We start from the raw sequence: 16,583 nt of genomic DNA on the forward strand, positions 1-16,583 counted from the left end.
AGTGGCACAAGCTGTTCCGAGAAGGTAGGGAAAGAGTGGAAGACGACGACCGATCCGGACGCCCTTCGACCAGGAAGAAAACCGAAAAAAAGTCGCGAGTGAAAAATTAACTGAACAGTGATCATACGATGACCACCAGAATGATTGCTGATGACATGAACATTCCTCAAACCCAAGTTCTTGAGATGGTGAAAGAAAACTTAGCCGTGAGGAAAGCGTGCGTGAAGTTCGGGCCACGAGTGGTTGTCAGAGGAGCAAAAGGCCAACAGGAGAGCAATCTGCCAGGATTTGCTTCATCATGTGAACGAGGACCCCGACTTTTTGGACAATGTAGTGACCGGTGAAGAGACGTGAGTGGTGACTGCTGTGCCTGCTGCAAAAAATGCGAAGCTGGCACTGCCATTGGAGCCGAATAATACACGGGCAAGTCTGCGTGTTATCGCCCATAACCACAGCAGTCACTCTAGGAATCTCTGCAATCTTCTGACAAATACTTCGTCATTTTATGAGCAACGAGAAAATCGGAATGCTTTCTTGGACGGCTTTGGTAGCAGCGAAAGCCTCTTAGCTCAATATCACCGACGCAAAACCCCTTAAAGAGCACAAGCGCGATGTTGAAGGACATATTTCGCAATAACGCGCTTTTTGTGAGCCGAAAAAAAATAGCCACAACGTTGACGCCGATCCTCATTTGCAAGAAAGATTGCACTACATGAATGCCACCGTGTCGGGGTAATGTTGTGATATTTATAGTGACGCTATTTGGGCGTCAAAATAGGTTCATTCAAGTGCGGCAGATGCCCGTTGGCCCCTGCGGCACATACCCAGAGGTTACATGATTAAGTACGCGACAATGTTAACGTCCACAGCAAAATGACATACGGAAAATAAATGCTGGAACTCTACCTCTAAGCTTACCGTGGTAAGCTGAGTTGGTAGGTGGCATTTGCATCGCACTTCGCACTAGTTTTCTAGTTTATATACTACCTGCATGGTGCTATGAATGTGGGCTGCCTCGCACAAGTGGTGACGTTTCTCAAAAGCAGATATGCGTTTTCCGGTATGTCAGACCTTAAACCGTGAGCGCATTCGTCCCCTCGTCTGCTTCAAATGGCAGTGCTCTGACATCTGCCGCAGACGGCGTTGTTCCCCAGCACGTCGCTGGGGAACAGCGATGTGCTGTTTAGTTTTTGAATATCAAGTGTTATGGTAATCAATGAAAACAGTGAAAGCACAGTGGCAATACAGGGCCAGGAAATACGGCGGCTAAAATAATATAAATACCTTGGTACATGGATAAACGAAGGCAATAGATATATGGAAACACAGTAAAAAAATAATAACAGTAAAGGGGAAGAGAAATGCAGCCATAATGAAGCAAAGAGCGCAATGGGAATACAAAAGTACGAGGTGCTCCCGGGTATGTGGAAAGGTGTAATGGTTGCAGGACTTACTTTTGGATAGGATAGCATAGGATAGGATAGGATAGTATAGGATAGGATAGTATAGGATAGGATAGGATAGTATAGGATAGGATAGGAATAAACTTTATTTGTCCAACAGTTATTGCTGTTGGTGCCCGGGGCTAGGCTGCCTGGGGTTCATCGCCCGAGGAAAATCTTCCGAGATCCTCGGCAATGTTTCTGGCCCGCTGGACGGCCCACTCCTGGTCTCCGGGTGCATCGCTGAGGAGGGTCCTGCTGTTTTCCCCCTTCCTCTTGGTCCTTCTTCATCATCGCGTTGGCATTCCCAAAGCACATGGGCCATATCGGCCCGTTCGTGCTCGCACCACGGGCAGGGGCACAAGCAGGACTCGATGGCAACCAATGGTCAGTGAGACGTCTCGCACTAGGCGCTCACGGGAAGACTACAAGTGAAGCTGTGCAGGGTGATATGGGTTGGACTAGTTTTGAAGTGAGGTAAGCTAGCTTACAGTAAGAGTGGTTATGAAGAACGACTGAGGAATGTGGAAGAAAGTAAATGGGACGGGAGAGTGTTGAGATAGCTGTACAGGAAAAACAATGATTCACAATTCAGGAAAAGAACTAGGAAGCTTACCAGAAAGTATGCGGCCTGTAGGGTGAGCAACACAGCAACAAAGAACGTCAAGTGGAAAGTCAGAGACGCTGAAATGATCTCATGCGTGGCGGCAATGGAAAAGAAACCTGCCATGAGTAACTACTTAAGAAGAAAAAACTAAATCTGGAAAGAAAAGTTATGATAACTCAAAGGGAAGCTCGTTACTTTTGCAAGCGAGATCGGGAGGCCTTAGAACAAGTACCTATGAAGCTAGATATAAGAAGGAAGAAGAAGCACGTGCTTGCTGCGGTAAAGTTATGGAAACGATGGAATACGTTTTATTAGAATGTGAAGATATCTGCCCAGCTGTCGATTTAGGCTCCACTGGACTCCTTCGAGCGCTTGGGTTAAGCGAGATCAGGGGGAAAGTAAACATTTTCAATAGGTGAAGCGCCAATAGTGACGGCACACAAGAACAAATAGAGACAGGACAAGGCGCTTCCTGACTCTATTAACATGTAAAGTAAACATATCTGGCAATAGGGATTAGCAAGAAACGATTGGAAGATTGGTGGTAGAAACGCAGGGAAAGGACAAAAAAAACGGAGACGTACAAAAGCAATGTTCAAAATAGGGGGTCAGGAAATTTGGTGGCGAGAGTTCATAGTGGTTTTTTTTTCTTTTTTAACGTGGGCAGGACATTAGGCAGTATAATAGCAAGAGCTTGGTGGCGCAACCAACCACCCCGTTCCAAAGGGGACATCATAACATCCGTCCATCCATCGCTGATGCGCCGCTGGCGCCTCGCGACGGCCGCCCGGTGCCTATTTGCTGCTGCATCGAGCAATGATCGTGTTGTTCTCATTTGAAATACACTAAGCGGAACGCACGCGCAACTTAGAACCTACGTGAAGCAGAGATTACGTGAAGCGGTTAATCACCACAAATTTGTCCATTCCATTCGCATACGTCTTTGGCGTAAAGGAAACTGGAGTGCAACCGTGCTACGTAATGTGGCATATGCGGCCTTAAAGAGCCAGTTGGCATCGGCACGATAGAATTATGCGCGTGATTTGTGGTCCCAATGGTTGCAGCATCGGGCTTCTGCGCTGGGCGACCAAAGCTAGATCGCGTCCTGGAGCACCTATTTAAATTGCATTAAATGTCGGCCAAGAAAGGGGCCGCACTCGGCAGCCACGGTCAGGAAAGCCCGGATGGTTGCGCGAAGAAATGTTCGCTCTGTGACGGCAGCCGATGCGTGCACGCGCTTTGCGCCAACCGACACCCGGTGTCCTGGCTTTGACCGACAGTGCCAGAAGGCTCTCGGTATATACTTTAACTAGTGGCTCTCCCATTTGACATACGATTTGCATGCTTACCTATAGCATGAGCTAGAGAAAAGCCTTATGAAGGTTGAAACAGCGAAACTACGTGGGTGCGGGAAATGCTGAAACTGAGATATTGGCCTTAAGTATTAAGCCAAGAAAACGAATTGTTCAAGATTAGAGTTAGCTTTTCGTTAAGGAGATTCCTTAAGAAATCGCCCGGATTATTTCACTCACTATTTGCAGCCTCATGCCACACAAAGGCGTGCACTTTTTTATGTTTAATATCCTCAATACTTACACGTCTACTTGTTTATCTCTTTCGGTTGACCACCATTTTACCGGCTAACGAATGTTAAAAGGTTATTCATAGGGTCATGTATTCATGCGGCCGTTGGGTGCATGCCACAGGGTTTGTGTTCCAGCGGCCGACGGGCATCTGTGCAGCTGTTGAATGAACCTTTTTTTGATGTCAACATACGTCACTACAAGGATCACAACAATATCAAATCAACACGGTGACAATCACGGTGACGTAATGCGGTTTTTGTTGCAAATGAGGATCGACGTCGATCATTTTTTTTCTCGGCTCTCAAATACGCCGTTCGTGCCAAATATGACCTTCAACATCGCGTTTGTGCTCTCTAAGAGCTTTGCATGGTAGATACTGAGCTAACATTCTTTCGCTGCTTTTGAAAAGGTCCATGAAGACTGCGCTAATTTACTCGGTGATCATACAAGGACGATGTATTTGTCAATCGGCTACAGAGATTGCCCGAGTCCCTGCAGTGGTTATGAGCGATAACACGCAGACTTGCACGTGCCTTACTCGGCTCCAATGGCAGCATTAGCCTTCACTGTTATCACGTTATCGTACGGACATGGTGGGATCGACCATGTGACGCGTGCAGCAGGCACGTCGGCGCTATGTTGAAACCGTACGCACGCTTCTCTCATACCGACGCCAACTATAGTCGAGCACCTCTGCAACGAACGCCCACAGAACGCAATGACCTCGAGTGATTTCGGACGCCCCAAGCAGTTCGTCATAGATGCGTTCGACTGTACTACACTTCTGGTTTCTTTCGAGTTTTATTTTTCAGAAAAATTGGAAAAGAAAGGACGATTGCATTCCGAGCTATGAAAAAATCCGACAAATTTATTTCTCTAACACTGAAAAAAATATAATTGTTACATTCATCATCATCAGCCTGGTTACGTCCACTGCAGGGCAAAGGCCTCTCCCATACTTGTGCAACAACCCCGCCTTTGTACTAATGTTGTCCATGTTGTCCCTGCAAACTTCTTAATCTCATCCGCCCACCTAACTTTCTGCCGCCCCCTGCTACGCTTCCCTTCCCTTGGAATCCAGTCCGTAACCCTTAATGACCATCGGTTATCTTCTCTCCTCGTTACATATCCTACCCATGCCCATTTATTTTCTTGATTTCAAATAAGATGTCCTTAACTCGCGTTTGTTCCCTCACCCAATCTGCTCTTTTCTTATCCTTAACATTACACCTATCATTCTTCTTTCCATAGCTCGTTGCGTCGTCCTCAAATTAAGTAGAACCCTGTTCGTAAGCCTCCAGGTTTCTGCCCCGTACGTGAGTACTGGTAAGACACGGATGTTATAAACTTTTCTCTTGAGCGACAATGGCAACCTGCTGTTCGTGATCTGAGAATGCCTGCCAAACGCACCCCAGCCCATTCTTATTCTTCTGATTATTTCAGTCTCATGATCCGGATCTGCGGCCACTACCCGTCCTAAGTAGATGTATTCCCTTACCACTTCCAGTGCCTCACTACCTATCGTAAACTGCTGTTCTCATCCGAGACTGTTAAACATTACTTCAGTTTTCTGCAGATTAATTTTTAGACCCACCCTTCTGCTTTGCCTCTCCAAGTCAGTGAGCATGCATTGCAGTTGGTCCCCTGAGTTACTAAGCAAGGCAATATCAGCGAATCGCAAGTTACTAAGGTATTCTCCATTAACTCTTATCCCCAATTCGTCCCAATCCAGGTCTCTCAATACCTCTTGTAAACACGCTGTGAATAGCATTGGAGAGATCGTATCTCCCTGCCTGACGCCCTTCTTTATTGGGATTTTGTTGCTATCTTTATGGAGGACTACGGTGGCTGTGGAGCCGCTATAGATATCTTTCAGTATTTTTACATACGGCTCGTCTACACCCCGATTCCGTAATGGCTCCATGAGTGCTGAGGTTTCGACTGAATGAAACGCTTTCTCATAATCAACAAAACCTATATGTAAGGGTTGGTTATATTCCGCACATTTCTCTACCACCTGATCAATAGTGTGAATATGGTCTATTGTTGAGTAGCCTTTGCGGAATCTTGCCTGGTCCTTTGGTTGAGAGAAGTCTAAGGTGTTCCTGATTCTATTTGCGATTACTTTAGTAAATACTTTGTAGGCAACGGACAGTAAGCTGATCGGCCTATAATTTTTCAAGTCTTTGGCGTCCTCTTTCTTATGGATTAGGATTATGTTAGCGTCCTTCCAAGATTCCGGTACGCTCGAGGTCATGATGCATTGCGTATACAGGGTGGCCAGTTTTTCTAGAACAATCTGCCCACCATCCTTCAACAAATCTGCTGTTACCTGATCCTCGCCAGCTGCCTTCCCCCTTTGCATAGCTCCCAAGGCTTTCTTTACTTCTTCCGGCGTTACTTGTGGGATTTCGAATTCCTCTAGACTATTCTCTCTTCCATTATCGTTGTGGGTGCCCCTGGTACTGTATAAATCTCTTAATCTTACATTATTGCACCACAAAAGTCCCAGCAGGAGCTTCCGGGTTGAAACTCTGGGCACGATTTGACGTCAAGGCACTGATTTCACATCAAGGCGTCAATACCGACATTTGTGTCAATCTGTGTCCAATTTATTTCCCCTTGACGTGTCAACGCTTCGCTGTGCAGCGGAAGAAGCCTTCAGGACGTTTGCATTCGAGTGCGCGTATGTACACAAGTCGCCATCCCTTGCGATCGTGTCGCGTACGTAGCTTGGCGTGCACATTTCCGAACTCGCACCAGTTCCTTTTTCATGCCACAGAAGAAGTGGGGAATCTGCAATACACGACAGACGAGGGGGCTCAAGGGTCGGTTGAAGCAAAGTCCTTGCCACCACTTGGTCGGATCGAGGTGCTTCGCGGACTCTCAAACTAATTGTTTTGACCAAACATTTAGACACGCCGAAAGGAGTCGCATCGCAACGGAAGAAGTCTGCGGGGAAGCTCTGTTTTCTTTTTCCAATTTTATCTTGGTTGACAAAAAAACGAGAAACAGAAACGTTTCTTCCCGAAATTTGCAATTTTTGTTTTTTTGGGTTGCTTGCATCACTATATAGTCTGATGCCGAGTCACGCACTATAGCAATAAAGTGAAAACATTCGCGAGGATAATCACCCAAGAATACCGCCCGAGCTGCTTTCCCTACAGCTGTTTGCACATAATCGGATCGCTGCTCCGATCGTCGCCCAAGTGGACTTGCCACGGTGCCAGGCGTAGTTCTCGGAAAGTTATAATTTCCCTTTATTTTCGAATAAATTAAAAGCATGGAATTTTGAAATCGGCATTACTTTTTTTACAACGCAATAAAAGAAAGTTTAAAATAATCTTTAGAAAATGAAAAACTCCGTGAGATTATTAGTGAGACTATTAGTGAGATTCCTAATTCTGTGTGCCTGGATGCAGCATCATGAATCATTCTGCGTACATTTGGCTTTCGCAGCACTTGCATAAATACTTGGAGCCGGTAGTGCGTGCGACCTATGTTTAGACGACAACGCGCGCGCGCCTAACATAGCTACAGTGTGCTAGTTCACTATAACGTAGCGAAGGGGAGGGACCGTATCAGATGACGCCCGGGGTTCTTCGGCCATCGCTTTGTCGATTGCGCATGCGCCGCAGGATTTCGCGAGGCGCTGGCGGTGGAGCTCCGCGGAGTACTGCCATGGGCTCCCGTGTTCCCGCTAGCAGTGGCTGCGTCTGTACTTGTTAGAACGTGCGCGTGCGCCTGCGATTACGCTGGAACGTTGGACGAGTCAAGTTTAAATAGCCTATATAAACCACCGAACAGATGGGATCATATTCTCAACAAAAAGAAGGGTTAAGGCGTGCAAACTCGACACAAGAGGAGAGTAGTAGGCAACACGAACACCGACTATCAAGTGAAGGAAGCACTGGGGCGAAAAAAAAAAACAAGACACAAAACTCATCTGCGCATGCTGTAGAAAGGTAGCACCCCGTGTCAATTGCGTACACGTACCGGTCTACGTGAGAGATAACTGTTAAGGCATTGGATCTCTTCCTCATGTAAGGTAATCAAAGGCTCATGGTAAGGTTTGTAACAGCGCACCCAAGACAAGGACAACAGAAGAAATAAAACGACGACACGTTCTTCTGTTGCGCTTGTCTTGGGTGCGCTGTTACAAACCTTACCATGAATCCCAACCAAGTGGCCCAACTTGCCGTTCTGATGCAATCGAAGGCTGGCTCACGCACGCACTTCCGCCATTATCGATATGCCATGCCTCGACCGTAAGGCACGCGTATCTTCATTCCTATGCCTGTACAATATCGCACATCCATCTAACTTAGCCGTGCAGTTACAGTATTGGCAGTCTTGGCAATGTAAGGAAAGATTAGAAGGCGATCCACCGGTTAACGACCTTTTATGTTTCATTAGCCTCTGATTGATACACCACCCCGTTTGCACTACGTAGAAATGTCCACAGCTAAAGGGAACTTTATATACCACACCCATACGACAGCTAGTAAAATTGTTGTTCTTGATGGGCCTGTTGAGTCCGTGTCGGCACGCCTTCCTTCTTGCAATTAGGAATCCTTACCAACTAGCTCAGCTTTTTCGTTCTAATCAGAATCTCGATGATCGCGAATTGGCTCGCCGCTATCGTTGCGCTTAACTGTCGCCTGTTTTGATGGGCACAAGTTCAGCCCGAAAAGATGTTGAATTCGAAACTCACAATTTTGACATTGCGTCGTTCTTCACGCTCGCTACAGCGTGACAGCACTTCACACTATAGGTAACGTAGCAGCAGCGGCGTAGCGATGGGTGACATCCTGGGCACATTTCCCCCTGCGCCTTCCCCTGAATTTGTCCGTACGCGGCCTTCCCAGACCCCTCTCACCTTTTCCCCCATCGCTCGTCAAGTGAGTACTCTTCCCCCCTCCCCTGAGGAAAAAAATTCAATACGCCACGGCACTTCAGTTGGATTGGCGCGCTCCTCCCGTAACGGTACTTCGGTGTGAAGTTAGAGCTGGTGAACCGCATACACCGATTCCCCATCTCGTAACTGCCATGGCAGAAAAAAGCTTCTTGCAACTGCAAGCTCCTTTGACATTATGGAATGGTTGTAGCTGGATTCTCACAATGACGAGCGCCGTACGTACCCGATTATGAATGCTTGCAGCTCGCAGTATGCGTCCTAAGCACTCGTAATCTTAAGCGAGAATTGCTGGCGCTGCGCGGGAAAGGTCGAGAGCCACCACTCACCTAACTGCATCTTGGCGCTGAGGTGGATTCCTGTTGCCCGGTAAATTCAGCTGAGCCGAAGCTGTTTCCTTCGTTGCACCGCGCTGCGTTCGAACGACCACGGAGCTCGCCGACCGCCGCGTGCCTGGCACCAGGCTTAGTGTCTCGCGCACGGCACACGCGCCACGTTGCAACGAGGCAGTGGGTCGGTGTAGTAGTTGTTGTTGATGATGATCGTGGCGAATACCCACGGTGGGGCATTGGCCGCCAATCGGGTGCTTGAATAAACGGTCGCGTAGAGGATACTAAATTGGAATGGGGTTAATTAACCCTTACGGTTATGATCATCACTTTCTCGACACTGCTCAAGTGATCATATAATCCTCATCAGCTGTCGTAAAACATGTCACGCCATCCGAATGAAGAAAACTTCGAGAGAGAGAGAGAAAGCAAGTCGTTGCTGTCGGAGTCCAACTGAGTCCCCGGTCAACCACGCCAAAGAAGACTCGCAGATCTGTAATGCGCAAAAAATGAGCCAGTATGTCAACTGTGATAACAGTTCTCATTCCGGCGCCTAATGAAAGAAAGGCGAAGTGTTTCTCACAATAGCGCACGTTGTTTTTTTTTGCGATAGCAATTATATGGACACTCCAAGCGCATTTTTGCCGTCGCCGTCGCCGTGATGTTCCGAACAAAGCCCGAGGGCGATAACAGCGTTGCCGCGCGTCGTATGCTGTATGTGCGAGCGAAAGTACGCGAGGGAAGCCGACGATCGCGGCTCAGTCTGGCGCGCGCGGAGAAAGCGGAGAGCAAACACGCCGTTTTCCGTAGCGCGAAAGGCAGCGGGGGGATGGGAGTGAGGAAGGGAAGGGGGCGCGGTGTTGTGCTCTGGCAGCAACTGCGCATTTCGTGACTGCACTCAAGGGAAACTGATGACCGCAGCTGAAACTCGCGCGCCATACATGAAGGAAAGGGGCAGGCAGCGCGGGAGGCAGAGGGGGTGCGGCTTCGACTTCGCCAATGAGTGCATATACTTTGCGCCGTATCTTGACATGGATCTACAAGCTGCTCATACCTTTGTGCGCGCCGTGTTCTAGCCGCTGCTGCGTTGAAGCGATATACGGCACGAAGGTCACTTCGCTCGCTGCTGCTGCCGCACTTGCTCGCCAGAGCGCTTTGACAGCGAGTGTCCGCGCTCATCGAGTGTGATGTGTTATTGTATGCTTGTGCGCGCTGACACCATGCAGTAAGCGAATGTTTCCAAGTTTATACGGCCGATATAACCACTATCCTTACTTCGTATAGCTGTCTACTAATTTGCTTTCAATCAACACTTTACCTTTTGGGCGAAACTGCGACTTTTATATCATGTTATGTCATGTCATTCATTAAACCTGGGTGCGACACCTGGCAAATGAAACTCAATCCAAATAAAACAGTATATGCATGACTTTGTCTAGAAAAAGAATGTTCTCAATTATCAGTATACTTTTGGGAACATTAAAAAAATTGAATATATCGGCGTCACATTTACATGCGATCTGTGCTGGAATGTCCACATAGATAACGTATGTGGTAAAGGCAGTAAGGTTATATGGGCCATATATAGGCGAAACTTAAAAAGCGCTACTTCTGATATTAAATGCTTAGCCAACAAAACATTAGTTGAACCTTTCTTTGAACACGCGGAAATAATATGGGATCCACATACACTGATATGACCAAGATAGACAGAATTCAGACTTGCTTCACAATTTTGTATACAAGTACCGTCATTGTTACTTACACTAAGTGTTGTGTAGGATTGCTGACCTTCCTTCGCTCGAGTGTACAACTGCTTATGAAAGACTTAAGTTTCTTTTTTCTTTTTTTTTCTAAATTATACTTCAGCAGGGCCGTGTTCGAATAGACGAATCTTCTACGTGTTCGAATAGACTATGTTCGGTTTCGCCTTATGCGATTGTCCAGGCCGCACCGATATCGCGGCCTAAGTCAATCTATGGGCCAATCGAGTGAGACGAAACCGAACGTCGGCTTTTCGAACGCGTACAGGATAGCGGTGCAGGTTAAGATTGACCACACAAATTATTTTCAAGTTAAGACTAATGAAAATTTCCCCCGCCCAGTGGCGTAGCAACAGGGGGGGCCGGGGGGCCGTGGGCCCCGGTTGCAAGGGGCCAGTGGGGGGGTGGGGTGGGAGGTCATATACATCCGAAGACGCCCCTCTCTCCGCCGGCTACACCCGGGGGGTGGGGTGTGGGAGGGGGGGGTGACAGAGGACCTATGGGCACCGGGTGCCAGACGACCTAGCTACGCCACAGCCTCCACCACCATAAAGTGTTTATTGCTATCCGACTGGAACGCAATCGATGCTATAAATATAGCTTTATTCCCTCAGTTATAGCAGAAGAATGGAACGGGAATTGAACGGATGCTGTGGTAAACTCACCTTCTCTAGACTTCCTGAACAGAATCAATAATTTTAACTTAATTTCTAACTTAATAGCAAAACATAAGGCATTCAATACAAGGAGCTCTGAAATATGGGAACTATACCGAAGTCTAGAACAAACTATGCTTATCAAATGCTACGTTTTCGACTGCCCTACCATTTAAACAAGGCAAACATAACATAATGCTTATTTCTGTGCTAGAATAAATATATCTAGCCACGAATGTGTACACAGACGCTTGAAGGTTCTTTGATGAGGTGCAATTCTTGTATGATTTTTTGTAGTGAGCATATCAAATCCTTCTGTGTATGCTACTACATGAAATATGCCATATATAGTGTCCTATAATACTGATGTACATAGTGCTGCATATTTTGTTATTATTTCTTGTGCATTTTGTGATGTATTGGTGGCTAGCTGTATTTATGAGAATTACTGATCATGTATGCTTTACTTTCTTCTAATACTTCCTCGTAGTTATACAGAAAAATGTTACACAGTTATTAGTGTGTAAATTCTATTTTTCCATTTCTCTTATGTTCAACTGTACTCATCCTTTGCTGTATTTATTGCTGCCTGTAAAACAGCCCCATTGACCATGTCACGCCTTGCTGGCTTTTTGTCCACGGCCCTCAGCAACAGTTGTATGTCGAAATAAATTTGATTGTATTTTATTTCAAACACACACACGCACACACACAGCTGCTTACGTCGGCAAGATAACAGTATCAGAGCTGCAAATTCCCTGCAAGTTTGGTTATGCCAAAATAGTGAAAGTATACATTAAAAGCACATAAGTACACATATTTATTTATGCTGATATGCAAAAATATGCTTACGTTTCGCGTAATTGAAGCGCTGTCCACAAGTTCTTAGAATGTGGAGCATGTTCTTCAAATGACTTATTTCTTCGCTAAATCAGTAAGAAAATCACAAGCACGCATTAGAAAATAGAAAGAAATTAACCGACTATTACGACAGTCCCTAATGAGAAATTTGAGCGCAGCTCTAAAAGCATTTCCATATTACGATACATTAATGGCTGGTGTGGACCATCTGTCTCATGTGGCACGTTGCAAACGAAGCGAAATGTGGCGCGACTGCCTTGCTAATCGGGAGGTCACGAGAGGCAGCGCTTGGGTGACGCCTGGGCGCAATTCACAGAAGCCGCAGCAGTCAGACCTCCGTTCATGCAGCGCTTTGTTTCCACATGTATGACGCATGCTACTCCAGTGTCATCGTCACTGCAGGGCCCATCTTGCGAGACACTATGCTTGTCTTCTCACCTTTTCGCCATACTCTCCTCCTTCGCTTCCCTTCGTTTATTGCCGTCTTCACCAGTTCTTTCATCCTTCGCTGTGCTCGGTTACGAGGGACGCTGGGGCACGCCGACACATGCCGACGCTCAACGTAGGAATGGGGGTCCAAGAGCTGCGCTCTAAAAAATTCTACGGAGACCATCCACGATGATTGTCGAGTAAGCGCATAACCCACAGGAATGAACAAGCTGTCTTGTTCTCCTTCTCCCTCCTACCCACGCCTGCAACTTGGTGGCGCGAGGGCTAATGCGTGCCGCCGCCCTATGTTGCCGGCCTGCCGCGCACCTTTGAGGTACTCTGAAATTTTTGCCAATGACTTTACGGCATCCGGTAGTAGCCACGGTATCTACACTATGTTTTGACCTCGGAGGCCACAAACAGCTACGCGCAACTGTCGTGTGTATAGACCGGAAGTGCCAAGATTAAACATGCGCTCAATGTGAAGAAAGAGATTAGTGCAGATTTGGAGGTTCATTGCCGCTTAGGATTGCGCAAACCCGTTTTTGATAAAACTGAGATTTTTTGCAGGCACAGAGCGCAAAAAACAAGAGAAATAATGGAAGCCTTTTACATGTCTTCGGAGGGTAGCAGATGCATCAGCCAACCCTCGATGGCCTTGTCACAGGCAGAAGTGTCTTGCCTTCGGGAGTTTGTGCATATCAGCTCTTGATTAGCCAGCTTAGCTGTTCCCACGTGTGTTATTTTCGTTTTTCTCGTGCACACTTGAGAGGGTAGTTGTTCTCCTTTCAGCAGTTTTCTACTTATTCTGTTTCTTTAGAGATAAACTCTTGGTTGGGAGTAGCGCCTGTGTTTGTTGATTTTCTTGTTCTTGTCTATATTCTTTTTTGCGCACTTTTTCGTGAAGATGGAAGCACACCAACTCCCCCAGCTCTCAGTTTTGATGAGCGTAGCGGAGAACAGCAGGCGAAAGCTAGGGGTGTCATGAATTGCTGGTGCTTGATCAGCCATGGCGGAGTGGACCCGAAAACTCCGCCGACACCGAATCCCAATGTATGGGGTGTTTTTCGCCCGTAAAGCAGAAAAAATTGTCAAAGCATGTTGAATACTTCACGAGATGCACTCCTGGATAGTGACATTCCAGTATGTCATGCACCACCAGTCGCAACTAAGGCTGAGGATAGGAGGCAAGACAGAACCAGAAAAGGCAATCTGTTCACGCACACAGACATGCCTTCCAGTGCCTATTTAGCACTGTCATTTGCACCTCTATAGTTTGCAGCTACAGCAGAGAGATAATTCAATCACGTTGATTGATTCCAACGGTTCACCGGTACCCGAAGATGTATGTCCCCATATCCTTAACTCTGTGTTCTGTAACAACTTTATCGTATGTAGTAACCCTGTGCTTCCAACCCTCGAGTCTTGCAATTACCCACCTATGGACTTTATTATCATTGAACCTCTTGGGGTCGAAAATGTAATCAGAGGTCTTAAGTTGTCATCAAGTCCTGGTGCTGATTTGGTTAACGCGAAATTCCTGAAAAATACTGTTGTTTATTCATCTGTTCTGCTTCCGAAAATTTTTCAGCAATCCTTAGATACCCATCGGCTACCTACAGATTGGAAGGTCGGGAAGGTGGTCCCACTTCATAAGTCCGGTAGCAAACATTCGCCACTCAACTACCGCCCCATTTCCCTCACAAGCATTCCTTGCAAGGTTCTTGAACATATTCTGTACTCACATTTAGCTAAGCACTTACACAATAATTCATTTTTTACAAAAGCACAACATGGTTTCCGAAAAAGCTTGTCATGTGAAACCCAACTTCTTTCTTTTACTCACAGCCTTCATCTTATTCTCGACAAAGGTTCTTTCGCAGACTGTGTTTTCTTTGATTTCGCCAAGGCCTTCGACAAAGTGTGCCATAAATTACTTCTATTTAAACTTAGTAAACTTAATCTTGATCCTCACCTGTTAGCATGGCTTGAACATCTTCTATTTAATCGGTCACAGTATGTTGTGGTTGAAAATCATATGTCCTCATCTAATCCTGTAGACTCTGGTGTGCCCCAAGGATCTGTTATAGGCCCTCTTCTTTTTTTAATTTATATTAACGACTTACCCAGTGACGTTTGTTCTAACATTTACCTTTTCGCAGATGACTGTGTTATCCTCCGTGAAATCTCGGACAAATCTGATAACAAATTCTTACAAGAAGATATAAACGCTATCTCTAACTGGTGTGACGTATGGTTAATGCAACTTAACGTAAGCAAATGTAAATGTATGCGTGTAACTCGCAGCCATATTCCTCCACCGAACTATTACCTTAATGATACTCCCCTGGAGGTCGTAACATCGTATAAATACCTAGGCGTCCACATAACCTCATCACTTTCCTGGTCGTTGCACATCGACAACGTAATTAACAGTACTAATCGCATGCTAGGTTATCTTCGCCGAAACTTTTCTTCTGCTCCTACATCATTAAAATTAATTCTATACAAAACGCTTATTAGGAGTAAAATGGAGTACGCTTCATCCATCTGGGACCCGCACCTCGAAACCCTGACTCAATCACTCGAACTAATCCAAAACAATGCCGTACGTTTCATTCATAGCAACTACAGCCGTACATCAAGCGTAACTGCCATGAAAACTCTTTGCTGCTTGCTCCTCTCTCAGCCCGGCGCAAGTGCTTTCGCCTAGCTTTATTTCATAAACTATATTTCCACAATTCGTACCTACGCGATAATCTAATATCACCTCCTACCTACATTTCCTCTCGCATCGACCATAGCCATAACGTTGGAATCATTCAGTGCCGCACCAGAACCTGTAACGAATCATTCATTCCTAGGACCTCTCAGGAATGGAACCACCTTCCCGGCGCAGTTGTCGCAAACAAGGACAACTCAAAGTTTCGTTCGGCCTTATCAGCACTCCCGGATGCAATCAACTAATCACATTTGTTGTTTATTGCTGCTTTGTTTTAGTTGTTTTTTTTACCCACTCCCCTCTGTAATACTTCGGTCTTGAGGGTACAATAAAATAAATAAATAAATAAAACACGCCGCCCTCAAGCCACGTGGTACACCCAGCATGCCTCACAAGCCCCAATTGGTTTTCGCAGGCACACAAGCCTTTTCCGAAGCCATGTCCAAAGCATCAGGGCACACGCCTGGTCATGCCACAACGTGGTTGGCAAGTGATGTGCACAAATGTGTAACCCAAGCCCCACTTTGAAGGCTGCAAAAGGCCTTAAAAAGTATACTACCACCCCAACGTGGCAAGGACGTTTCAGGATAGGGCCCAGCCACACGCTAACATTAGGCACCTAATAACGGAGCTTTGGAAGTGATAGTGAGCCACACTTCGTACCGTCTTTTCCTTATTCACTTCTCCCGAGAGGCCTCTCGCTTTTATTTAAATATTCTTTGTCTAGATGCACTCGACACCATGTCGATGCTGCCAATGTCGCACGGTGTTGTGTAAAAGCTGCTGCCAGCGAGAGTTCCAAAATACAAAAGCAAACGTGTGCTAAGCTTTTTGAGACTACCAACATTTGGTCAAAGCCCTCTACGAAAACAGAATTGAATAGACCAATTTCAAGACGAAAAGCTGTCGTTAACATGGCAAGCCCGCTCGCGATCACAAGGCAGAGACAAGAAAAAAAGATTTTACATTAGAAGCAAGTTGCGCAGATGCACTACCCAACTTCCTCCTAAAGTTACCTAACTGGAGAAACTTACAATGGCGTTCCCTTCAATGATGCCTTGAGGCAAAATACAATCAAGTATAGACAACTAGCATGTACTTTCATCATGGCCTCGGCAAAGCCGTTGCGCATGTTCTTTGGACGTGGTGAAATTGTGTCTATTCACAACGAAAATTAATATACCGCCTGACAATAGCTCTAAGTGCCAAAAAAGGAACAGATACCGCAAGTGCTGCGAGAGACAGAAATAGAAGAGAGGAAAGGCAGGGAGGT

The 16,583-nt window shown here is 46.3% G+C and overlaps 1 protein-coding gene across 3 annotated transcripts in view; it reads right to left on the reverse strand.

Moving 5' to 3' along the window:
- LOC139061146 (phospholipid-transporting ATPase ABCA3-like) overlaps positions 1–9,023 on the reverse strand; it is a 131,574-nt gene extending 122,551 nt beyond the window's left edge. For all 3 annotated transcript variants that reach the window (XM_070540769.1, XM_070540768.1, XM_070540767.1), the window contains exon 1: positions 8,880–9,023. In XM_070540769.1, coding sequence (XP_070396870.1) covers positions 8,880–8,889 — 10 coding nt within the window. In that variant the 5' untranslated portion in view covers positions 8,890–9,023. The remainder of the gene's footprint in view (positions 1–8,879) is intronic.
- Between the last annotated feature and the right edge of the window lie 7,560 nt (positions 9,024–16,583).

Source organism: Dermacentor albipictus, chromosome 6 (genome assembly GCF_038994185.2).
Source record: "Dermacentor albipictus isolate Rhodes 1998 colony chromosome 6, USDA_Dalb.pri_finalv2, whole genome shotgun sequence".
Lineage (NCBI taxonomy): Eukaryota > Metazoa > Arthropoda > Arachnida > Ixodida > Ixodidae > Dermacentor > Dermacentor albipictus.